Here is a 25,622-nt window from a genome sequence, read left to right as displayed (position 1 = left end):
AGCTCAGCCAGGTGTGGAGGCTCACACTTGTAATCCCAACACTTTGGGAAGCCAAAGCAGGAAGGTGACTTGAGCTCAGGAGTTTGAGACCAGCCTGGACAGCATAGTGAGACCTCATCTTTACAAAATTCAAGAAATTAGTCAGGCATCATGGCATGCACCTGTAGTCCCAGCTACTCAAGAGGCCAAGGCAAGTGGATCACCTGAGGTCAGGAATTCAAGGTCAGCCTGGCCAACATGGTGAAACCCTGTCTCCACTAAAAATACAAAAAATTAGCCAGGTGTGGTGGCAGGGGCCTGTAATCCCAGCTACTTGAGAGACTGAGGCAGGAGAGAAAAAAAAAAAAAAAGGCTATGCCATGCATTCTCCAGGGATCCTATGGACAGAGTAAGTCTTAGTCTCCATGGCTAAGTCCAGGTGACTTGGAAAGCACATGGAAACCCAAGTAAGAACCTGAGAGGAAGCCCCTTAATAAGAGAGGGACACAAATTCTTGATCTCTCAGGCAAGTAGAGTTCATGACTGTTCAAACTAATCCACTTTTCTAACCAGTATAATGTCATCAAGCACCCGCATGTATTTTGTTGACTTTGTCGGGGTCACTGTTGAAATTTTTTTTCTTTAACTTTTTAATTTTAAGATAATTATCAATTACTATGTGATTGTAAGAAATAATACACAGAGATCCCATGTTTCTTTACTGTTTTTCCTAGTGTTAACATCTTGTAAAACCGTAGTATGGCATCACAAGCATGCTACTGACATTAACAGTCATAACAGAATATTTCCATCACCACAAAGATCCCTATAAAAGTTGCCTTCTATTGCCACATCCATTTCCCTCCCACCCCATGTCCTCCTTAACCCTTGGAAAGCACTAATCTGTTTTCTATTTCTATAATTTTGAATTTCAAGAATGTTCTATAAATGAATACATATATAGACTTGGGGGACTGGCTTTTTTCACCCAGTATAATGCTCTGATAGTGCTGTGTCTCAGCAACGTTTCATAAACTGTGAGCTTTATTCTTAGAAGAACAGACTTTGTTCTGGGCTCTTATGTTCTAACCTATTCATTCACTTCATCCAGTAAATATCTGTTAAGTTCTGCTGCTTACGTGCCCGTGGGTTAGATGCAGAAGCTGGAGGGAGGACCACTTAGATTATTCTTCCAAAGGATCCACCAGTGTAGCAGGAAAGCTGGATTTTATCTAAATGACTGCCCATGAAGTCTAACACTGCTGCAATGGAAAAATTAAGTATGATGCTGCTGCAGGCACAGGGGAGGTTTTTGCTTGGCCAGGTCTATGAATTCCTCAGAGGAGGAAGATCTTGAACTTGGGGCTTAAGGAATGAGCTGAAGTTCTCCAGTGTATAAGTCAGCAAGGGTCATCCTAAGGAGACACAGGACAAAAGAACATTTCCTTAATAGCCCATGTGTTAGTCCATTCTCATGCTGCTGATAAAGACATACCCAAGGCTGGGTAATTTAAAAAGAAGAAGAGGTTTAATGGAACCACAGTTCCACATGGCTCAGGAGGCCTCACAATCGTGGCAGAAGGTGAAAGGCCAGTCTTACATGGCAGCAGGCAAGAGAGAATGAGGGTCAAGCAAAAGGGAAAACCTTTATAAAACCATTGGATCCCCTGAGACTTTCTACCACAAGAACGGTATGGAGGAAACTATCCCCGAGATTCTATTATCTCCCACCGGGTCCCTCCCACAACATGTGGGAATGATGGGAGCTACAACCCAAGATGAGACTTGGGTGGGGACACAGCCAAACCATATCAGCCTATTAGGGAAATGATACATAGTACCTGGAGCCTGGGGTGTGTATTTTAAAAAGCAGCCATAGATGAGGCAAGAGACAGATCTTGTGAAATATTGCGAGCCATGCTAAGGACCTCGGACTTTATCCACAAAGCCATGGGGGCATTCTTGGAACGGTTTAGGAAAGGAAATGGCATGATCTTCTAGAATGATCTCTCTAAAGTCAGTGGAGAGCTGAAAGGAGAAAGGCAAGATCCAGAGGCCTTATCTTAAAAAGTATTCTCAATTATCCAGCAAGTCTATGTCAACTTCCATTTAGTGACTGAAGTCTTCATACTTTGAGAATAGGCAGTAAGTCAGCAGCAGTAACTGACGGAGCCCTACACCAAGTTCCACAAAGGGTGATCATCAAAAGACTGCTTGCTCTCAAGGACTTGATTATTTAAACACAAATAAATTTGCCTGCACCTGAGATCTCGTTATGTGATTCTTCCAGGTGCTGGCAACTCTCTTCACTGTCCTGTACAGCAGCTTATCCCTCTTCTTGGAAGAGGACCAAGTGTTAGATGGTATTACTGTCATTGTAGACCTGGGCAGCCTGAGGCAGAGGGTACAAGGGGACTTAGCCTTCTCCCTCTGCCCACCAGGGCAGAAAACACACATGGTACCTTAGCTCCTGAGCTGTGCTGGTTGGTGGTGTCCCAGTTCCAAGGTGGCTCTCGGCCCCTGTGGATGCTCATCTGCCCTAGAGGGCCCGAGCTCATGCCCAGTAGATCAGGTGGGGGAACAAAACCAGAGTTAGAAGAGGCATTTTCTGCTGGGTGCAGTGACTCACGCCTTTAATTCCAGCACTTTGGGAGGCCGAGGTGGGCAGATCACGAGGTCAGTAGTTCGAGGCCAGCCTGGCCAACATGGTAAAACCCCATGTCTACTAAAAATACAAAATTAGCCAGGTGTGGTGGCAGGCACCTGTAATTCCAGCTACTTGGGAGGCTGAGGTAGGAGAATTGCTTGAACCTGGGAGGCAGAGGTTTCAGTGAGCCAAGATCACACCACTGCACTCCAGCCTGGGGACAGAGCAAGACTCTGTCTCCAAAAACAAACAAACAAACAAACAAACAAACAAAAAAGGGACATTTTCTTTCTGAGGTGTAAGCCATCTATTCCCAAATTCATGTGCCCACCTCACCTTCTCCTCTGACCACACTTACACCTCCAGATGCCTGTTTCGTATCTTCCTGTGGATATGGCAAAGGCATCTCAAATTTAATGTCCAAAATTGAACCCTTGGCTCCTCCCATTCTACCACTTGCCCAACATGCTCTGCCCTAGGCCATTCCCAGTCTATAAAAATGGCACCTCTGTTTACCCGGTGACTTGAGCCAAAAAGAACTTTGACTCTCCTCAGCATCTCCCTCCCCCACCCCATTTTGACCTGGTCTGAGTGACGGCCAGAGCCTTTGCTGGCCTCCTGCCTTCCACACTTAATCATCTCTCTCCTACTCTATGCACAGCAGAGAGAATGAGCTGTTTACCAAACCACTCCAGTCAGGATGCCACTCTCTCCCTCTCAGCCCTCTGAGGCTTCCTGAGACACTTAGGTTAAAGTTGCAGATCCTTACCATGTCCTGCAGTGCCATATGTCTCCTGGCCTTCTGTTCTCTTTCCAACCTCATTTCTTACAGAAGAGGATGTCTAGTATTCTCCCCATGTTTAACCATGTGCCACATTGCCTTCTTGCTGCTCTTCAAGCATTTCTGCCTCAGGCCTGGCGTTCTTGCTGTTCCTGTACCTGGAAGAATCTTCTAAATATCCATTTGCCACATTCCCACAGTTCATTCAGGTCTCCCCTCAACTGTCGGAGAGCTCTTCACTGCCAGTTTGACTTAGAATTGTGTCAATTTCTGCTCATAGACACTTTATCCTACAATACGCTTCAACTCCTACCAACTAATATTACCTGCCAGACAGTACAGTAAAGTATTGTATCCTCAGCCAAGCGCAGTGGTTCATGCCTGTAATCTGAGCACTTTGGGAGGCCGAGGTGGGTGGGTCACCTGAGATCAGTAGTTCGAGACCAGTCTGACCAACAGGGTGAAATCCCATCTCTACTAAAAATACAAAATTAACCAGGGGTGGTGGCGCACCCCTGTAATCCCAGCTACTTGGGAGGCTGAGGCAGAAGAATCACTTGAACTTGGGAGGCGAATGTTGCAGTGAGCCAAGATGGTGCCATTGTAGTCCAGCCTGGGCAAAAAGAGTGAAACTCCATCTCAAAAGAAAAAAAAAATAATTATTGTATCCTCAGCACTTAAAGCAATGGCTGGCAATAGCAGGCATTCAATAAATGTTTGCCAAATGAGTAAGTGGAGTCAAATTATGAACATCTATGTGTATATAAAATACATTTCATACATTAACTTTATCTCCTAGGTATTGGTTATCAATTTACCAAAGAAGCACCAAATCTGCTTTCACATGCCATTTGTCCCCAAGATATCGTATCTACTCTTTGTCCCCTTGAATTTGTTCAGTAATTATTGGCTGAGCAACTTCTTTGTGCCAAGAGGTGTGTGGTACCATTGTGAACTAGGTTGGTACAGTTCCTGGCTTCATAGAGCTTGGAATGTATTCCTACCTTTGATCTCAAAACAACCAAGTCAGCATCAGGCAGGTGGCATTAGCTGGTCAATGAATGCGAAGAGAAAATATACTATGTTTATGAAAACCTTCACACATGGAAAAGGGAGAGTCCATTGTATTTCTTTATGAAGAAACTGCATTCTTAGCATGATTTTTTTTTTTCTCACTTTGAAAAGTAGCCTTTTAGGCGACCACCAGTATTTTTTCATGTTACACTTGTTAACTCCCTCTGCAGGTCAATTGGTGCAACTCACATTCTGGAGATAATGTTTGCCAACTATATTTCGCAATAAACAAAAGAAAAATTCTTACTCATCATGTCATTTGGAAAAATCTTGACTACATATGGCATTTTGCTTTTGTAGATTAATAACAGAAGAGCAAAAACCGTTTCTTCCCTGAGAAAGTTAATTTATGAAATAAAATCTTGCCTAACACTGGGACTTCCTAAAAGATTCTTTTGCTTACTAAACAAAGCCAACATGCTTTATAAGCAGGAAAAACCTTTTTAAAAAAAATGGGAGCAAAGCTAGTTGAAAAAGAAATGGAAAACACGGAATGCTGGAAAAACCTAGCTAAGCAATCACATGCCATTTCTGAAGAGTGGATTTTATTTATGTGATATTTGTAACACACACCAGGCTGAGGGGATTAAACTAAATACCCTTCAAAGGTTGAGACTCAAATTTCTAACCAATCCTTGACTATGTTGCCTTTGTATGTCTACTCCATGAATCACATTTGCCTTACAAAGAAATTCCCAGACAACATGTTTTTTGGTCATGTTCTCTCCCAGTACCCCACATTCACCTTTTTTTCTGCATTATTTCAGGGAAGAGTTATTACAGAGAGACCACAACCATTTTATGTTTGACCAGTTTTACATATGTTGAGCTCTAACCTCAGCTTACTCAGCAGCAGCCTGGGTTTGCCAGGTCCTTTTAAGAAGAAAGTCCTTATGGATATAGAAGCCTCAAATATGGTGCTGATGACTTATGTAGCAACTAAGTACAATTTTATTTTTCTCCATTGTCAATTTCTCAAGTGTTTTGGGCGTAATGACTGGAATAACTGTATGAAAGAGGCAGCTGTTTGGAACTGTTGTATGTCATAGCTAAGATAAGAGAACAAAGAAATAATGGACCAAAGATTCAAATTTGAATGTCCCTCTTAAGCCTTTTTTTCCCAGGCAATTCCAGACTTGATGAAGAAACTGAAAATACTCAAAGCCATTTGCAGAGCTGATGATAATATGGGCTTTCATTAATACTGATATATGTGTAATTATTTTTTCCTTATATGAATCAATATTTAAATGAGAATTCATTTCATCAAAGAATATTTGACAACAGGCTCTTCAACCTTTTTTTTTTTTTTTTTTTTTATTGAGATAGACCTTCAGACAGAGCCACAAAACCCCTAATGGACTACTTGCATTACTTACACGCATTTTAAATACATGATTCCAGCTCATGAATTCTGCTGTATACCTGCAAAAAAGGGTAGAACTTTCGTGGTACTGTAAACATTCAAGTACCCCGGAGCCAGTGAGAATCACCACTGAAATAAAACCTGATAGATCTGTATTTTTTTTAACAGGTCAGTACACTTAATCTGGAATTAAATCCCTACTTAAATAAATTGTCTTACCATGGTTTTGTGGTGAATTTAATGCACATAGATGTGATTATAGATTATTTTTTAATCTCCTTGAGCTGAATTCTCAAAGTCCAAATGATTTTTGTATAGGGCTCCAAATTTTATGCGTTCTTGATACAGAGTGTGACTTAGTAAACTGTACAGCTTTTCAACTTAGAATTTCATGAGTGAACATTATGTGCAGCTATGCACTGCAAATATTAGGGGATCTTGAAACTTCACTACTCTTCTTCTAACCCACATATCCCCCCAAATACATATTTTTTATAGAACATAATCATGAGAGTAACTTTTAGATATCGTAAAAGAAATGGTGTATGAGGCAAGGATGCTGAGTCATTTTACTGACTCAGCCACCAGCAGATTCAGGGACTCAAGAACTAAATCCTTGTGTCTTGCCCTTGTCACTGTCATCTGTATGACCCCATATAAGTCACCATCTGTATTATCATTAATGTCTTTGCATCTAAAGATATATGCTTCTGGGAACATAAGGATGAACATGGAGCTATAGTCTACTGGGAAAAACAAACCATATTGCTGCCCTAATTCTCCTTTTCCACCCTGATCAAATCTTAAGATCCTATTTGCTACGTTTCTTCAAAGCCTCCTTAATTTCCTCTCTCCTTGGCCAGACTGATTGCTTTTAGCTCATTGAAGGAGCTACCACCTCTTCAGCATGAGATACTCATAAACTTTTTAGTAATATATCAGGCGCTTTGCCGGGGGTCCAAAGTTTCAATGGCAAACAAATCAACACAGACCAGATTTGCTCTGACCAAACTCATTTTGTAGGGAATATCAAGTTATAGTACACCATTAATTCATTCTAGAGTTATATTTCTGGAGCCTCCAACTCATTGCTCAATGGAAGGATTTTTTTTCCCTGGAAGTTCTTTTGTTTACTGGAAGGAAGGGAAGGGGAAGGATTCTGTTTCCATACCTTGTTGGGAAATACACTGACATATCAACAGGAATGACTGATGCCTTTGATTTTTTCTAGCATATCATTTGGTTCTGATGCTTCCAGTTGTCTGTATTGTCATGTAAGGTCTGTATGGCATCATGTGGTCTCAGGGGAAGGCTGCTCTGCTATAATTTGCCCTATAGTGCAGTCCTGAATATCTCCTTGTCACCTTTCAATTAATCCATAGGTAAAGACAGGAATCTATTGAATTTTTGGATTCATAGAACATACAGACAATCCCCTATGCTTGTACAAATGACAAAATTGAAACACCATTAATGAGATCCTCCATGCAACTGGTTCATCAACAAAAAGACCCTACTCTGTACTGGACAGACCAGAACTCATCTTCTGGGTTCTATTCTGCATGTGCACACACATAACTTTATTACAGCGAGTCCAGAACTTACTACATTTTTGAGATGACTTGAAAAGATATTCAATGTGGAAAAAACTAGGAATTGTTGACCTGGAAAGGGAAAGAGCTAAGAGAGGGCAATGAGAGTGATCTTCAAATAGGATTATCATAGGGAAAATGATGTAGGGTTGCCCTACTGAACATAACTAGACCAATAGGCAACAATAGGATGGCAAATTTAAGTTCAACCTAAGGACAAACATTCTAACTAGCGCTATCTAAAAATGGCCAGTGCTGCCTTGGGATACAGTGAGCTCCCTGTCATTGGGGTTACCGAAGCATGAGCTGGGTGACAACATGACGAGGAATTTTTAGGGAAATTGAATTATAGGCTATAGAGAAAATGTTGGATGAGATGATGTCTGACATTTCTTGTGTGTCTTTGACTTTCTAATTTTATGGAATCAGTGCCTTCACAATTTCCCAGGGCTTTGTGAGCACAAGATGGATTCGCTGAGAATGATTCTTGAACAGTTGCTGGAAGGGATTCTAAAATGGGGCAACACAGACAGTGTAGAAAGAGCTATCCCCACAAGTATATGTTGAAAAATCATTTAAAGCCAAAGTGTCTCATTCTGAGACACTTGGAAAGGAAACCAATGAGGAATGCAGGATAAATTTTTTTAAAGAAGTGATTATTAAAATATCAGGTAAAATATGTAAAACATGTTTATGATGAAACCCTAGAGGACGAACTCTTTAAGTAGCTTATATAGTTATCAGTTGCATTACAGCTCTCACTTGTCTCTGTAACAAGGGGCCCACACAATCAAGCATGAGTCTCCTGTGGACCAAGGCTATTCTATAAAGGGAGCTATGTACATGGTCTGCCTACTCTGAACAACACAGTCCTGATGCCCAGCAGTGGGTTTGGAGTCTCCTTTCAAGTGTGTGTATAGAGTAATACCCTGGGGCATTGTGGGGAGAGGGTGGCGACACTTAACTTTCTTAACTTGAAACTTTACAAAACTCATATGAGAAGCACAATAATGAATGAACCCAGTGCATTTTACATAGTTTATTATACATTCTACTTAAGCATATACCTGTATGTCAAAAAGGCAGCAAATGTTGTCATGCATTTGGCTTAACTCCAATCCCTCTCTGCCAATGAGCATGTGAAGCCTTTGGCTGGATGAGAACAGGTACTTGACCAGTTCTTGCTCTCCCTGTACGTTATCACTGGCCCTCATAGTCACTGTATGGACCCATGCAATGCCAAGGCAGTAGAAAGATGCCCTGTGCTCCAGTGTACAGTTCTACAAAATGCTGCTCTTTGTGTGGTGGCATGTTTGACTCCCATCTCTCTGTCCTGGGAAGTTGCAAATCTATGTTACGCCCTGACAGTGTGAGCATTTTCATCAGCCATAGTGGATTTTGGAAGGGAAAGAGTCAATTGCAGGCTGAACACAAAGGAAGATGCTCAATCAGCAAGAGATCACACTGCAATGCTCCCAGACTCCTTCCAGCTATAAGAGATAGGCTTTGTTATTTAAAGATGGGTACATATAAATGAGGCTTCTGGACTATGTTTTTCTTCTCTTAGCCACTGTGTGGATTCATGCAATGCCAAGAAAGTAGAAGGATGCCCTGTGCTCCAGTGTACAGCTCTGCAAAATGCTTAGTTCCATCATATAAATATAACTGGCAGTTTTGAGTCAAATCTCAACAGAGAAAAGCGGTCGTTAAACAAAATGACAGAAAGTAAGTCCTTCCATACAAATGCTACTTAGTTTTAACCCTCTTTTTTCTCTGAGTATTAGATGTTTCCTATTTCCTCAGCCAGAAGTAATCGGTCCCACCTCTGGAAACCCTTAAGTATATTCGCTATTTCTCTTTCATGGCACTCCCATCTGACTATCCCTGCAGTAGGAAACAATCCAGGAGGGCAGGAACCATGTCCTCAAGGTTCCCAGTGTGGTGTCTGGCCCAGGGTAGGCATAGATCAGCCTTGGGGACAGAGTGCTTGTCAGGAGGCTGCCAATAAGCTAAAGTCCACAGGGGAGAATATGGATGGCATCAGAACCCCTTCCTCTTTGCCTGTAGAAAGAGAGAGGGATGCCGGGTGAAGTAGCCCCAGCTACTCCAGATGCTGAGGCTGGAGGGTCGTTTGAGCCCAGGAGCTCTGGGCTGTAGTGCACTCTGCCGATTGGGTGTCTTCACTAAGTTTGGCATCAATATGGTGCCCTCCCAGGAGCGGAGGACCACCAAGTTTCCTAAGGGAGGAACTGGCCCAGGGCGGAAAAGAGAGAGGTAGTCTAATGCTTGCGCTCTTGGGAGAGAAAGAATATGGTACAGCAGTCAAGCTATGCAGGTTGTAACCAGTGTGTCCAGAATTTGCCTAGATCACAATCTAGGATTCTTAAGGGAGAGAGGAGAGGAAACTTTAAGTCGTGCCTTCTAATTAAGGTAGCCACCGTTGTTAAAACATCCTTTTGCCCAAATTGCAACATCCCAAGAGATGCAAGAGAGAAGCTGTCTTACCTCTTTCTTGCAGTAAGCTATTCTTTGCTTGCTGGAAAGACAGATCTGCTGTATCCACTTTCTTGGCACATATCATGTAGGTGTAAAATAAACAAGTTTCTGCCATTTTCTCATTCAGTCTTTCTGTGTCTCCCCCATATTCCCCCTCCTCACACTCACACCACATTCATACCAGTGGAAAGAAAGATTCTCTAGAGCTAGGGGATGTTTCTTTACACTGAATCCAGCTCCTGATAGGAGTTAAAGCCAGGACAAGCATATTAGCCCATTTTCCACCTTATATCTTCAAACACCACAAAAGTGCATCAAAGTCTTCCTGTGAGTTTACAAGGTGGTTGGTAAGAGCCACAGATCCAGTCTTGCAGAGAATTTCTTTCCAAGTAAATTGATACCAGAGTTATTTATTGTAGTGTTATTCCTGCCAACAACTTAATACCAAAGCCAGCATTTGAAAATCCAGTGAGAAATTTGTCCTTGAAAATGTGAATTAAATAGTTCTTGCAGGCTTCTCCTCGGCAATTTGGATTTTGCCTGGCAAGTTGATTCGATGTGTAAGTCTAAAATTTTCTAAGTTCTTATGAGGTGCTTAGATCATGTGGCTGCTCCTCATCCAAAATGAACGTGATGCAATTTGCGCGCCTACGGACACGCTGCTGGGATCCTTCAAAACATCAGAGTTTCCCCAAAGAGAGCAAATTCAAGCTCAGTAATTGGGGTTTTGACCTGAATGTTCACCACTTCTTCTCTTTTAGTAAGTTTTGCTTTAGAGAGTTCCCAAAGATAATCTTATTTAGAAGAAGGGAGGCTTACAGTACAAAGAAAGACACAGCTCTTACAAAATACTCTTCCAAGAATTGGATTTAGTTGGCTAATTCCATCGTTCTTCATGTCAACTTTCTTCACAATTGTTTCCTGGGCTTTTTATTTTTGTTATGTTCAGATACAAGCTTTACATGTGATGAGAAACACCAGGGAATTCAAGATAGGTGAACAAAGGAAGGGCACGTTAGCCTTGGCTGGGGAGATCAGAAGTGATGGCCGGGCTTTGTGTGAAGGGCATGGGGCAGAGGACTCCAACTTCTTTCTTGGGCCCTTTTCAGATGGATTTTCTAATTTTTGTGAAATAAGTCAACTCACCTGGCTGATCATCCATTTTGATGTTACAATAGACATTCTTACTGTACCCAGGCAGTTGTCTCTAAAAGTTCATTTAATTTACAGCCACCCAAATCATGACCCCTAAGTTTCAAGAGAGCCCTGAGAAGAAGTGTTATAAGAACACAAAGTCATGAAGATTTGGACTGGTTAGTGTCAGACAACCATAGGAATATGGTTTCACTAGTGAGTGGTTTTTACTTAAGAATTTTTTTTTTTGGTGGGACAGAGTCTTGCTTTGTCACCCAGGCTTGAGTGCAGTGCCACAATCTTGGCTCACTGCAACCTCCACCCTCTAGGTTCAAGCAGTTCTCCTGTTGCAGCCTCCCAAATAGCTGGGATTACAGGTGCCTGCCACCATGATTGGCTGATTTTTGTATTTTAGTAGAGAAACAGTTTCACCATGTTGGCCAGGCTGCTCTTGGACTCCTGACCTTAAGTGATCTGCCCGCTTCAGCCTCCTAAAGTGTATTTACTTGAGATTTTTAAAACAAGGTCCTAGTTCCTGAGAGTGAGTGAGTTGTGTGCTCTGGGAAGGAAGATGTAGAAAAGGCAGTGTCTTAGTCCATCATGATGCTATAACAAAATACACTATCCTAGGTGGCTTATAAACAACATAAATTTATTTCTCACAGTTCTGGAGGTCAAGAAGTCAAAGATCAAGACACCAGCAGGTTTGGTGTCTGGGGATGGCTACTTCCTCACAGATGGCACCATCTCACTTTGTCCTTACATGGTAGAGGGGCAAACAAACTTCCTCCAGCCCCTTTCATAAGGGCACTAATCCCCTTAGGAGGGACCTGCCTTCATGACCAAATCACTTTCCAAAGGCCCTACCTCCAAATGCCACCATGTTGTGGATTAGGATTTTAACATCTGAATTTTGGGGAAACATGTGCAGACCATAGCAGGCAGGAAGCAAATATCTCCACCCCCATTGTCTGAGTCAATGGAAAAGAGCATGGAATTTCAATGCCCTCATTTCATGACCTGACTTTCTCCTCTAGCCCAATAACCATCCCTGTATAGGAAGAAGGCTGGCAGGTCACTGCTTCTTCTCTGCTGTGGTGGTGAGTGGACAAGGGATGGGATGAAGACAGAAACCACCAAACCTTACTCCTGTCTCTTCTGTCTCCCTTGTCCCTAAACCACGTCTGTCTTGGGAACCTTTCTAATCAAATCTTCCATATCTCATTCATTTTCAGCTTTTACTAAAGAGATAAATGAGGTCAGCTGGCTACTTCAGCGTAGGCCACCAGAGAGCTCCATTTATGTGAGTTTCATAGGTCTAAGATTTAGTCTGAATGACCTGCAGCTCTGAAATCTCAATGGTCAGCAATTCTGGAACAATGACCCATACTACCCGACACATGTGAAACTAATCTGTGGCAGAAAGACAAATTGTAAATGTATCATTGTATTAGTCTGTTCTCGTGCTGCTAATAAAGACATACCTGAGAGTGGATAATTTATAAAGGTTTAATGAACTCACAGTTTTACATATCTGGGGAGGCCTCACAATCATGGTGGAAGAGGAGGGAAGAGCAAAGGGATATCTTACGTGGTGGCAGACAAGAGAGCTTGTGCAGGGGAACTCCCATTTATAAAATCATCAGATCTCATGAGACTTACTATCACGAGAGCAGCATGGGAAGGACCCGCCCCCATGAATCAATTACCTCCTGCCAGGTCCCTCCGATGACATATGGGAATTATGGGAGCTATGATTCAAGGTGAGGTTTGACTGGGGACACAGTCAAACCATATCAATCATGTGGAGTGGACCTTTCCAATAAGTACTATATTTGCTATTCTGAATGCCTGTCCAAATATCGATGTACATAGCAGAGAGAATTAGCATTCAGAGTAAGTGGTAGTTCCATAAGAAATAAAGAATCAAGGTAAATTACTCTTTTGCAGTTTTTTAAACATTTTGTATTTCAATAGCTTTAGGGATATACGTGGTTTTTGGTTACATGGATGCATTGTGTGATGGTGAAGTCTGAGATTTTTAGTGCACCTGTCACCTGAATAGTGTACACTGTACCCAATAGGCAGTTTTTCATCCCTCACCCCATTCACCCTCCCCTTTTCTGAGTCTCCAAAGTCCATTATATTACTCTGTATGCCTCCGCATACCCAGAGATTAGCTCCCACTTACAAGTCAGAACATGCAGTATTTGATTTTCCATTCCTGTGTTACTTCACTTAAAATAATGGCCTCCAGTTCCATCCAAGTTGCTGCAAAAGACATTTCATTCTTTTTTGTGACTGAGTAGTATTCCATAGTATATACCATACCACGTTTTCTTTATCCACCCATCAGCTGATGGGCACTTAAGTTGATTCCATGTCTTTGTGATTGTGAATTGAAGGTAAAGGATTTTGATTAGGCTGTATATATTAATGTATGAAGTCATCCCCATATTTCTAAAGTGCTAAACCTTTCCTACACCCAAATATTTGCAAGTGTTGGACTCAGGATTTCTCTTCCTACAGTGGCAGGTTGCTGCCATTAACTCTATCTCTTTTTCTTTACTGTGTACCATTGATCTCAGACCTTTGCTTTGGCTGCTACTTTACACTGTGGACCTAATTCTATCTGGGAAGAACTTAGGACATGGCTTGTGTGTGGTAGAACCATTAATTAAAAATGAATTAGCAATATCTAATGATGCCTTTTCAAAGACTGGAAGGAACCAAACCTTCCCTAGATTTTCCCTTTGAGCAACGTTCACTACCTGGTTTAAGGATAAAGGAAAGAGCTCTCATGCTGTTGCCAAATTACAAGATGGGTATTAACAAAAAAACCCCACAAACTAGGAACCAGGTTTTGCCATAAAAAAATGGTATAATCAAAGTGATGTCTTTGTAAGCCCCTGGTGCTGGATGCAGTGGATGGAAACTGACAGTGGCTAATACCTGTGTCTTCTTGCCCAGGCCAGTGAACGACGTGTTCACCTCATCGTGTCCCGCCGGGTTCGGCGGAGCCCTGACGTCTTTCAGGAAGCCAGCTGGAATAGCAATGGCAGCTGGTCCCCAGGGCCAGGGGAGAGGAGCAACACTCCCAAGGTGAGGCCTCTAGGGCAAGTCCCCTGCTCCTGCAAGGAGCTATTTCTTGGGAAGGCTGCTTGCTTTAACATTTCTAAGTGTCATCTCGGGACTTTTTTACTTAAACAGACAGTTTGACTTGTAAAACTAAAAGCCCAAAGTCCCATATTTAAGACTTGAAGAGATAACAGGTGTCTCCCATCCAAGCAGGAGAGAGGAAGATGCAGGAAAGTTTTGAAACCTGATCATGTAGACCTCATACAGGGACCTGATTTCTAGCCTAAGCCAAATAAATGTCATGTTTTGGCCAAGAGTCATCTTTTTTAAGGACTGTATTTTATTCACTTTGAAATGAAGCAAACAGTTTGCTTGGTTTCTGGCTTTTGAATTTTTCAGTCTGCCTAGAAATCAATGATTTCCCGGCTACTTTTAGTTTTTGTTTGTGTTTGCTGAAGGGCCCAGGAAGATAATTTAAACACTTGAAGCTCATGTAACATTAGGGAGTGTTGGGGATTGGGGCAAACCAGAGAGCACATGTTATATGGCATTCAATCCAGAAAACTCTAAAACACTGTGGATCTGTGGGTGGAATTCCTTCTTCAGGCCACCAGTTTGCAGTCTCTCTTTAAATGAAGTGACACAGCCCAATTTGTACTTCTCTCTGTGGCTTCTGTTAGATGCAATGCCTTAACCTCTTCATTTAGATGCGTGTTTAAGCAACACAAACCTTGTTTAGTTCAAATTAAGAGTCCTATGGCTTTAGCTTGGCATCCTGTTGTGATGCTAATGAGCTTCTTTCAGTCATTTCTCCTGAGTTCTGGTTTCATGGCATCACTTGTAACTAAAAAAAATTCTTAAAGGTAGCTCATTCTTCTTGCAACAGAGAGTAGGGAATGCCCTTTTCTTTCCACGTCAATCTATATGTTGGTTGGAATAGCTTACAAATTGAGTTTTTGAGTAATACATACAGAAACAATGTCAAATTTTTTATTTTGGAACCTCTCTGCTGTATGCTGCGTTAATTACAGAGCCTACAGGGTTATACACCCTTCCAGGTTCTCCAGCCAGCCAAGCCTCATAAATCCATAAATTACATGTTTATTTACAATAAGGAGTCTAGACGGACCAAATATATCCCACTAAAACATTTTATAGATAAGGACTCCCTGATGTCTTTTTGCTAGTAAATGCTTAATGTTTAAATTTAACTGATCGTCTTTATTAATGGAAAACTAGTTTATTAACTTAATTGAAGTTTTTATCCAATTAACTAATTTTAGTTGAATTAACTAGAATATGTCATATTCTAAGTCATCAAATTATGGAAAAGGTAGCCTCCATCTGCACTGTGGTTTTATAATTCCTTCCACCTCCTCATCATGAAAGAGTGCTGCAACCCTCTGTCATGTGTCTTAATTCCTGGAAACATACAAATTGACTTAGTGGGAATTGTAATTATTTCCATTTGAACTTATATTCTATCTGCCTTCTGAAATATCCTCACAAAAAAGTAACATATTTAAAATAAAACTAAGACATATATGATTCTTTGATGATTTCAGTTTTTATATTCTTACTAAAATTTTGTTTGGTTTAGGAAACTAGGTAGCTTTTTAAAAATAAGAGCTTAAACAATGCAAAGAAATAGCAAAGAAGACAAAGCAGGATTTGTGGGACAGAAAACTTTTAGCCAATTAAAAAAGTCAAGGAATGATAGGCATCAAATTTTGCATGGTTTACCTCTGTGGGGAGGAAAGGACTATGAGCAGAAAGAGTCATAGAGGGACTAAGTGCACATGGAATGTTTATTTCTGATGTAGGGTTTTGAGGTACATAGGTAGGTCATTCTGTTATTCTTTATGCTTTGTTACTTGTCTAAAATGTTTTATTCTAAATATCCAAAGCAAATATTCTAAAATAGAAATACGTCTTATAGTTTGAGAAATCTTCAGGTACCCATCGTGTTTTTAATTAGCTTAAACTATTTTATCATAAATTATGTTTTTAAACATCAAGGAACATTGTAAGGCGTCCAAAGTAGGGTGAGGAGAATGGAGAGAAAAGATAGAAAAGTCATCTCTATCATACATAACTATCCTCCTCTCCAGCCAAAGTCAGGTAACCCCGGGTGTGAAGCTTTCACAGATTATTTCTTTTTTTTTCCATTGCTGACATTGGTCTCTTTCTGGTTGAGAAAGGAAATGGTCATGAACATTGGTTCATGAGACACAGAACACATGCATACATGTCGTATTTGTGGTATTTCAGCCATTGCGTCCAGCCCCTCAGTGCACAACTAAACATCACTTGCTCACCGCAGGCAAGGCTGTCTGGTAAGTACTGAGCAGGTGTGAAAGAAGACTCTATAAAATATGGTTACTTTTTTTAACTTAGAAAAGTTTCTGATACTCATAAATGACAGTGTTTCTGAAATGCTGACTCACTACTATCAGGAATAAATGACTCACTTGCGAACTTTTGAGTGCAGTTCACTCTGTGTACTTAAGATTCCTCCATGGCCAGGCGCAGTGGCTCATGCTTGTAATCCCAGCACTTTGAGAGGCCAAGGCACTTGGAGCCAGGAGTTTGAGACCAGCCTGAGCAATAAAGCAAGGCTTTGTCTCCACCAAAAATATTTTAGAAATGTATTTTTCTAATGGTCTCTAATCTGTTCCTTCCTCCATTTTTACTCGTTCCTTTTGAAATGTAAACTTTATCTGAGTTAACCTATAGAATTTGGGACAATGTAACCCTACTATGGTTGGGGTGAATAAGTTGAGGGTTCTTTCCATGTGTCTTTCTCTGTGATTTCAAGAACCACTGTTATATTTATGCACTTTTCATAATTTATGCAGTTTTGGTAGTTTTTGCATTTAGAAAACGGAAACCCACTTTGCATTTTCTACATTCAAAAACTACTAGAGTTGTAAATTCATGTGTCATGTTTTTCTGTCTGTGCTTTCAGCCCCTCCATCCTACAATTACTTGTCATGAGAAGGTGGTAAATATCCAAAAAGACCCCGGCGAATCTCTCGGCATGACCGTCGCAGGGGGAGCGTCACATAGAGAATGGGATTTGCCTATCTATGTCATCAGTGTTGAGCCTGGAGGAGTCATAAGCAGAGATGGAAGAATAAAAACAGGTAAAAAGTAAAGGGATGTTAAAGGCACTGGGGTGGCAGAGTATTATGAGAAATTAGTAGCTTGTTGTGTTAGGTGACTATTTTCAAAATTAATGAGAGAATGTGGGAGTGATCAGCCAGGACTTTTGTTACCCATTGCCCTTGACTGGTTTGAGTATAGATACTAGACCAGGTTCCCCTCTTCTTAGTTGCAGACCAACTTGCCTGCAAGTAAAGGTGGACTCTCCAAACAGTTCCAGGAATTAATAGAGAACTGCTAAAGTTATGAGCAAGTTGCCTCTATTAAATGGCATAATTTAGTTCCATTCATTCTACATGGTTCTTTGGTGGGTTGATCCAGTGGTGAAACTAATTCATGAATTATTCCATTATGTGGATTAGATAGAAAAACTCATTTGATAGATTTGATTCAATGAATCTCATTAAGTGAAAGTATCATGCTAGATACTTTCCCAGGGTGAAAAGTATTTCACTACTTTAAGCTCATATGTTCTGGGCTACTTTGAATAAATAAAGGAAGGTGATATCAGATTTGCCTCTACAAATATGTATCCTTAATAATATTGTCAGTTCATACAAGAGGGTAGCTTGGATGGATAAGGATTTATGCCATTTAAAAGTCCAGATTCAAGAGATAAATTGAAGTTTCCCAAGTACAGTTGCTGAGCCTGAGGAGCCATGGGGGATGGTATAAGAGATTTAGTCAGCTGGCTGAAAGATGCTTCTTTTGGGTCAGAAAGGACTCAGGGCCTTTCTCTTTTTTCTCCTCCTATCTTTTTTGCTCTTGCTGTGGTTATTCTGTATAAGAAAGATAAGCAAAATGGGACAGAAAGAAACAGGATGAAGATAAAAGAATAGAAAATGGAAATAGGAGAGATGTATGTTTTAATTTCTCTTTTCTGCAAAACACCTGGGTGGAGAATGATGAGGCCAAACAAAGCGGCTTGTTAACAAATGACTTGTTAACAGAACATGAGCTAGAGGATTATATGATCTGTATGGAAATGATCTTGCACATAGTAGGTGCTTAACCAGTAGTAGCTATTTTCACCTTGGCAATGAAAATGTTCTTTCTGCTTCTTTAAGCGTGCAGCTCCAAGACTCCTCTGCCAGACACTCTCATGGGTAGTTTCTTTTCATTCAATCCATATTTACTGGATGTCTACTACATGCCTGGCTCTGTGCAAATGCTGGAGCTTTTGCCACATCCTCCTACTTTATGCTAAAAACAAGAAACAAAAGAGTGAAAAAGTAGGTTTTCTTTGATTAAATAGTGAACAAGACTAATTTTCCTCTCTCTCTTCCTTCCTTCCTTCCTTCAGCAAGAGCCAAACACCGATAGGTGTGCTTTAGAAAACCCCAAACAAGTCTTAACAGCACCTTGGAATGCACACACTGTTTACCATTTGCTATGTGAGCACCCAGCCTCCCGTCAACAAAGAAAACCTTTACCCTCTGCATCTCTGCGTCCCAGTCAGCCCCTACCCCCTTGCACTTTAAGCAGAAGTCATGTTTGTGCTCTCACTCAAGATAGCTTCTGCTTCTCTGGCCATCAGGTGACGTTTTGTTGAATGTGGATGGGGTCGAACTGACAGAGGTTAGCCGGAGTGAGGCAGTGGCATTATTGAAAAGAACATCATCCTCGATAGTACTCAAAGCTTTGGAAGTTAAACAGTATGAGCCCCAGGAAGACTGCAGCAGCCCAGCAGCACTGGACTCCAACCACAACATGGCCCCACACAGTGACTGGTCCCCATCCTGGGTCATGTGGCTGGAATTACCACGGTAAGTCCCGACGCAACATCCCTGTAGGGGCGTGGGAGGAAATGATTACATTTCTTAAACCACTCTTTCACTCTCTAGGGCTGATTCATGGCACTAGACTCTTAATGAGACCCAGTCTTGATTGTGGGACTGTGAAATAATTCTCTCTTCCCATTTGTAACTGAAAATGCATGTAGGCATTCTAGGGCAAGGATGAAAGCCTGAATGTGGAAACACTGTTTGGCGTTCAGATTGAGGAGCTCACAGGACTGCCATGTACAGCTGTGTAGGTTGTTCATGCAGCATGGAACTCCACAGACAGGCAGAGGGGGCAGAGACCCAGCCTGTGTTTACACCCCCTGGAGCTGAGCTGCACCATCTAGGAGAAGGTTCACCTTTGCCTGATCTGCTAGTGGCAGCCCTGGAACCTTGCAGAGAGGCTGACTGCCTTCTGTGGCTTTATTTTATTTTATTTTATTTTATTTTATTTTATTTTATTTTATTTTATTTTTATATAGAGTCTTGCTCTGTCACCCAGGCTAGAGTGCAGTGGTGCGATCTCGGCTCACTGCAACCTAAGCCTCCTGGATTCAAACGATTCTCCTGCCTCAGCCTCCCCGAGTAGCTGGGACTATAGGCAGACACCACCACACCCAGCTCATTTTTGTATTTTTAATAGAGATGGGATTTCACCATGTTGCCCAGGCTGGTCTCAAACTCCTGACCTCAAGCAATCTGCCTGCCTCGGCCTTGCAAAGTGCTGGGATTACAGGTGTGAGCCACCGTGTCCGGCCAGTTTTGTCTTTTGAGTGGCCTTGGCTGCACATAAAACCATGCCCCAGAACACTTTGCCTTTGCTAAGATGTTTAAGCACCTTTTATTTGGAGACATTTCTTAGATCGTCTCTCCTTAGTGCCTGCTCCTGAGAAGTTCTTGTGTAAAACTTCAGGAAGTAGCTGGGTTGTCATTTACTTGTCTCACTTAATTACTTCAAGGAAGAATTTGGGATTAGCCTTACAAAGTGGCTATATACAGAACTATTCAAAGAACAGACAAGTTCGTGTTTGCTCACCTGCATTAGAGCATAAACTATTGGCCTTCAGATGATCATCTTGTTAATTCCAATGTGTGAATAATGCTAAATATTAGCATCACTGAAGAGATACTAGCATAGAACTAAATATGGAAAAATGAAAGTGAGACATTTAGTTTTAGTACATTTTTCTTGAGGTTGGGGATAATTTTCTCTCTCTTTTTACATTTCAAATGAGTTTTTTAAGAAAAACAAAACCCTGCCTCAAATGCAAAATGAACTAGATTGCTTTTTGAGCCTTCACTAGTTGATAAATTGTTTTCTAAAGCAGTACATTTTCAAAAGTCCTTAAACAGTTAAAATCTGAGCATTGAGTCAGTTTAAAACCCTTTGGACATTTTAGAACTGAGCCTGAGTGAAAGTAGAGAGTATTACTTTAAAGTTTTATTTTTAAAAATCTTTCTGAAACTAGGATCTATTAAAATCGTTTTGTTTTTTGTGTTTGAAAGCTGTTCTGTCATATAATCAAAGTCCCTCATTATTCATTTATGTAAGAGAGGACAATGTGAGGTGCTTTTTGCTCCAAATACAACCAAGTGAATGTCTTTCTTCCCCTCTACCTTTTGTCATTTGCCCTTGGGCGTGGTACTGCTCTGCTTTTGCTAGAAGTAGAGTCTGGGCTGGGTATGGTGGCTCATGCCTATAATCCCAGCAGTTTGGGAGGCTGAGGTGGATGGATCAGTTGAGACCAGGAGTTCAAGACCAGCCTGGCCAACATGGCAATACCCTGTCTCTACTAAAAATTCAAAAAATTAACCAGGCACGATGGCACACACCTGTAGTTCCAGCTCCTCAGGAGGCTGAGGCGTGAGAATTGCTTGAAGCCAGGAGCCAGAGGTTGCAGTGAGCTGAGATCGTGCCACTGCACTCCAACCTGGGTGACAGAGTGAGACTCCGTCTGAAAAAAAAAAAAAAAAAAAGAAGAAGAGGTAGAGTCTGCACTTTGCTCCTTTCCTCTAAATGGACAGTGGTAAGGAAGCATGATGTCCTGGCATAGACAACACTGATTTTCAGAATCCTGGAGATTCCTAGTTTCTTTCTTTCCATCCTCTCCCTATAGCAATAGAATAAACATGATAGAAAATTCAGAGCACCAAAGAGTGTAAAGAGAACAAAAAGTAAGTCTCCTTCCCTTCAGATCCATTCAATAGAGGTGATCACCATTATCAATTTTTTGTGTACTGTAAGTCAGAGGCTGGCAAGCTTTTTCTGAAAAGGGCCTGATAGTTTAGGCTTTGATGGCCACATGGTCTCTGTGGCAATTACTCATTTCTGCTGTTGTGGTGTGAGACAGCCACAGGCAATACGTGAATGAATGGGGAAGGCTGTGTTACATTCATTCCAATAAAATTTTACTTATAAAACAAGGTGTTGTGCTGGGCTGTAATTTGCTCACCCCTGGCCTGTGTTTATATGTACACACATACACACAAACACAATGGTAGCATACACACTCCTATATACCATGCATTTTATTTAAAAACAAATCTGATGTTCTTGGGTGTCATGATAGGCATTGCACCATCATCGTATCCACTGCCAATTAGGAACTGGTTAAATACGTTATGGTACATCTAAACAGCCATGCACCGGGTTGCCTGGGTATCATGTTATTGTATCACACTTCATTCCTATAGGACTACATAGGCATTGCATCACTGCTAAGTAGCACTGAATGGTGTGAAGTGTGAGGCTCATGTCATTTCTTTCCCTCCATATGTGGCTTGGTCTTTTTACTTAACGTTCAAAATAACTTCTATTATTTTGTTGCTACTTTTTAGGAACTCTAGATATTTGTTTCTTTGATATATTTTATATTACATATATTTAATGTTCTAGGATCCTTTTCAACTCTTTTTTCTCCATTTTATTTTCTTGAGTTTTAATTTTTATTTTAGGTTCAGGGGTACATGTGCAGGTTTGTTATATAGGTAAATTCATGTCACAGGGGTTTGTTGTACAGATGAGTTCAGCACCCAGGTACTAAGCCTAGGACCCATTAGTTATTTTTTCTGATCCTCTTCCTCCTTCCATCCTCCACTCTCAAGTAGGCCCTGGTATCTCTTGTCCTCCTCATTGTGTCCATGAGTTCTTATCATTTAGTTCCCACTTATAAGTGAGAACATGAGGTATTTGGTTTTCTGTTCCTGAGTTAGTTGGCTAAGGATAATGGCCTCCAGATCCAACCATATTCCCACAAAAGACATGATCTTGTTCTTCTTTATGACTGCATAGTATTCCATGGTGTATATGTACCACATTTCCTTTATCCAGTCTACCATTGATGGGCATTTAGGTTGATTCTGTGTCTTTGCGGTTGTAAATAGTGCTGCATGTTTTCCTGGCTTATTTGCAGCTGTCCTTCAATGCTCACTGTGTTTTCAATATTATTTCTGTTCCTTTGCAACCACTTTCATTGCTGTGGTGTTTTTATTTTTCTCTTCTACTTTTTTATTCTGTTCCATTGGCTCATCTCTCCTGTTGTCTCATCTTCCTTGAAGTCCTATCTCTGCATTGAGCTCTTGTTCATAGAGCAGTTGCTTCAGAAATATTTTAAATTCATAGTAATATGGTTGGTTATAAATTTTATTTTCTGTAGTAGCACTTCATTTCTGTGGCAGCATTTTTCTGGTGAGTGCTATCTGCTGGAGGTTTATAACATGGGGAAAGAGCAGCGCCATATTCCAGATAGTAGAAATTTCTCCTTATGGCACCAGGCAATGAGTGTGTTTATTTGTCCCCAGCTGACTAAGCCCAGCCTGGCTGGGCACAATCCATAGTCTCTCTTACTCCACTCACACACTGGCCAACTGCAGCCCATACCTGTGCGTTATCTCGAATTCTCATTGGCTTACCCGTGCCTTTATTTTCTGCCAATCTGGGCCCAGGGAAGCCTGCTAGCAGCCAGCCCTCTTGTGTCTGGTGTTCCCATGTAGAATGGGTGTTTTGCCCATTAGAGTGGCCATTTGCTAAGACCTCAAGGCTCTACTGGCTTGGTCTATCCTCTCCAGCTGTGGGTTTCTTCTCTTCCATCTTTTCCTCTTTGACTGCCTTTGGCACCTCTCCCTCGTATATGGTGACACTTCGTTTTGTTTAAGATGGAATTTGCATTTCTGTTTCCAAGGCTCCTACTTGCTTTTATAGTAATGTTTTAAAGCAGAAGAGGAAACACAGGCTTCACTCTGCCATTCTGAAACTAGAAGTGTGTCCTCCTGGTATTTCTCAGAAGTCATCAATAATCAGTCATGCCCCTAGATCAGGCTTCAGATAGTCCCAGGGTATGAGCCTCTTTCAGTTTTCATGGGAGGAGGCATCTGCTCCCGTCTCTAATCTCTACTCCTCAGAGCCTCGAGGACACCAGTTTTTCCCTGACTGATGCAATACCACTGGCTTAAATATCTCTAGCCATTTAGCATGAATATCATTCACTCTAAGAATTTCAGGCCATTTGTCATATCTCAGCAAAATCATGTTGCTTGAATTCATAGAGTTAAGCTGCAAATGGATATTTTTGAATCCACAGAAATTTCCCTCCAAGTTACAAATCTACTTGGCCAAATATTTTTCCCTTTCACTTAACAAATTTCGAGGAAATTCTAATTTCCTAATGTATGATCCAGCCAATTAGCTAAGGTGCTCTACCAATGAAGAAAAATGATATAACATGTCAGCAGGTCTAGAAACAGGAAATCCATTGTAATTATGTCCTTAAGTGCGATACGACACAGAATATATATGAAGAGGGTAGCATTGGTAAGCTGTGCTTGTTCTAATCGAGGAGACAGTAAAAGTAGGCTATGAAGGACAATGCAAATGTGCATTGTTGTGTGCATTGTGTGCCAAGAGTGACCCGTGGGTAACAGCTCCAGACATTGTCTCTCAGCTATACAAATTATCAGCTGCCATTCAGTTGGAAGTGATTCAGGAAATACTGAAGGCTTCCTGCTTCATTCTTTGTTGGCTCTCAGGGCCCACATTCCACATCTGGAAGTCTTTCCAAACATGCTCTCATCTGGACTAGTATGATAGTAATACACATTAACTCATTTCTCCTCTTGCCTAAGAATTTTAACCTTTTACTTTCCTGAAACTCATAAAACATCTTAATGAAGATTGTTTATATTGAATAGCAAGGAAACAGATCTCATGTCTTCTCCTTTTAAAGTCAAAGAACTTTCATATTTTAACTATAAGACAGGGACACTATCAGGTGCATTCACATTATGCAGTAATAATAAAAGAGGCAGCTGTGGCTAATACTTACAAAGCCCTTTCTATGTGTCAGGTATTTTTGTGAGAGCTTTATGTGTTCTTTGCATTTTTCACTCGTTTAAAACTCACATCAACTCTGTGATTTTGGTACTAATGGCATCCTCACATTAAAGGTAGAAAGCTAAAGCACAGAGTGGTTCTCTTGTCCAAGGTTACATGGCCAGTTAATAGGCAGAGCTGAAATTTGAACCAGGCTCTCTGGTCTTAGAGTCTATGATTTTACCGTGATGCAATGGAAGTTTTGTGAGCACCCTCAAGAGGATGCTAAGCCTACACTTGGCTTCAATAATGTGAGCTATATAATTTGTTTTCTCTCTACTATAAAGCAAGTTTAGGAGTCTGAACGAAGCAGACTTTTGTCATTCACTGGGTTGGTTTGGGAATTTAGAAATTTGTTGGAGGCCAGGTGTGGTGAATCACTCCTATAATCTCAGAACTTTGGGAAGCCAAGGCAGGCAGATCACCTGAGTTCAGGAGTTCGAGACCAACCTGGCCAACATGGTGAATCCCCATCTCTACTAAAAATACAAAAAATTAGCCGGGAGTGGTGGTGCATGTCTGTAGTTACAGCTACTCAGGATGTTGAGGCAGAAGAACTGCTTGAGCCCAGTAGGCAGAGGCAGTGAGCTGAGATCATGCCACTGCACTCTAGCCTGGGTGACAGAGTGAGACTCTGTCTAAAAAAAAAAAAAGAAAAGATGTTGGAGTAATGGAGTGAATGACGATATCTTCATCTGGCTGGAGGATATAGTCAAAATAGGGGAGTAGGAATACCAATTATTTTCACAGTTGTGCTCCATAACAACCACAAAACCTCAATAAGAATATATTTTGCTCACGAGTCTGTGGGGTTCAGCTGATCCAGGCTAGAGTTGATGGATCTTGGCTGGCTCACTCATGCATTTGCACTCTGCTCTGCATTTAGGTGGCTGCTAATCTTGGTTGGTCATGCTTGCATGTCTAGGGTTTGACTGGCCATGGCAAGCATTCGACTGATGAGCTCATGGATGAGGCCAGAATCAGAGTAGGAGGGCACTGCAAAGTTGTGTGATAAAGAACATAGATACCAAGAGTAAGTGAGGAATTAGAGCCATTAATGCAATTATTCTGCAATATTAAGGAAGAATGAAGATATATTTGTTGTTCTGGACATGTTGAGTTTTAGATACCAGTGGGATGTCCAAGTTTAATAAACATGTC

The 25,622-nt window shown here is 41.2% G+C and overlaps 1 protein-coding gene across 2 annotated transcripts in view; it reads left to right on the top strand.

The window, feature by feature from the left end:
* Positions 1–25,622, top strand: part of LNX1 (ligand of numb-protein X 1, E3 ubiquitin protein ligase) — a 108,183-nt gene that overhangs the window by 73,063 nt on the left and 9,498 nt on the right. For both annotated transcript variants that reach the window (XM_011958754.1, XM_011958753.1), the window contains exons 6-8: positions 14,040–14,171; positions 17,116–17,293; positions 18,850–19,078. In XM_011958754.1, the coding sequence (XP_011814144.1) occupies positions 14,040–14,171; positions 17,116–17,293; positions 18,850–19,078 (539 nt within the window). The remainder of the gene's footprint in view (positions 1–14,039; positions 14,172–17,115; positions 17,294–18,849; positions 19,079–25,622) is intronic.

This window comes from Colobus angolensis, unplaced genomic scaffold (assembly GCF_000951035.1).
Source record: "Colobus angolensis palliatus isolate OR3802 unplaced genomic scaffold, Cang.pa_1.0 Scaffold473, whole genome shotgun sequence".
Taxonomy (NCBI): domain Eukaryota; kingdom Metazoa; phylum Chordata; class Mammalia; order Primates; family Cercopithecidae; genus Colobus; species Colobus angolensis.
The sequence above is the reverse complement of the archived record's forward strand: the minus strand, read 5'-3'. Positions and strand labels throughout refer to the sequence as shown.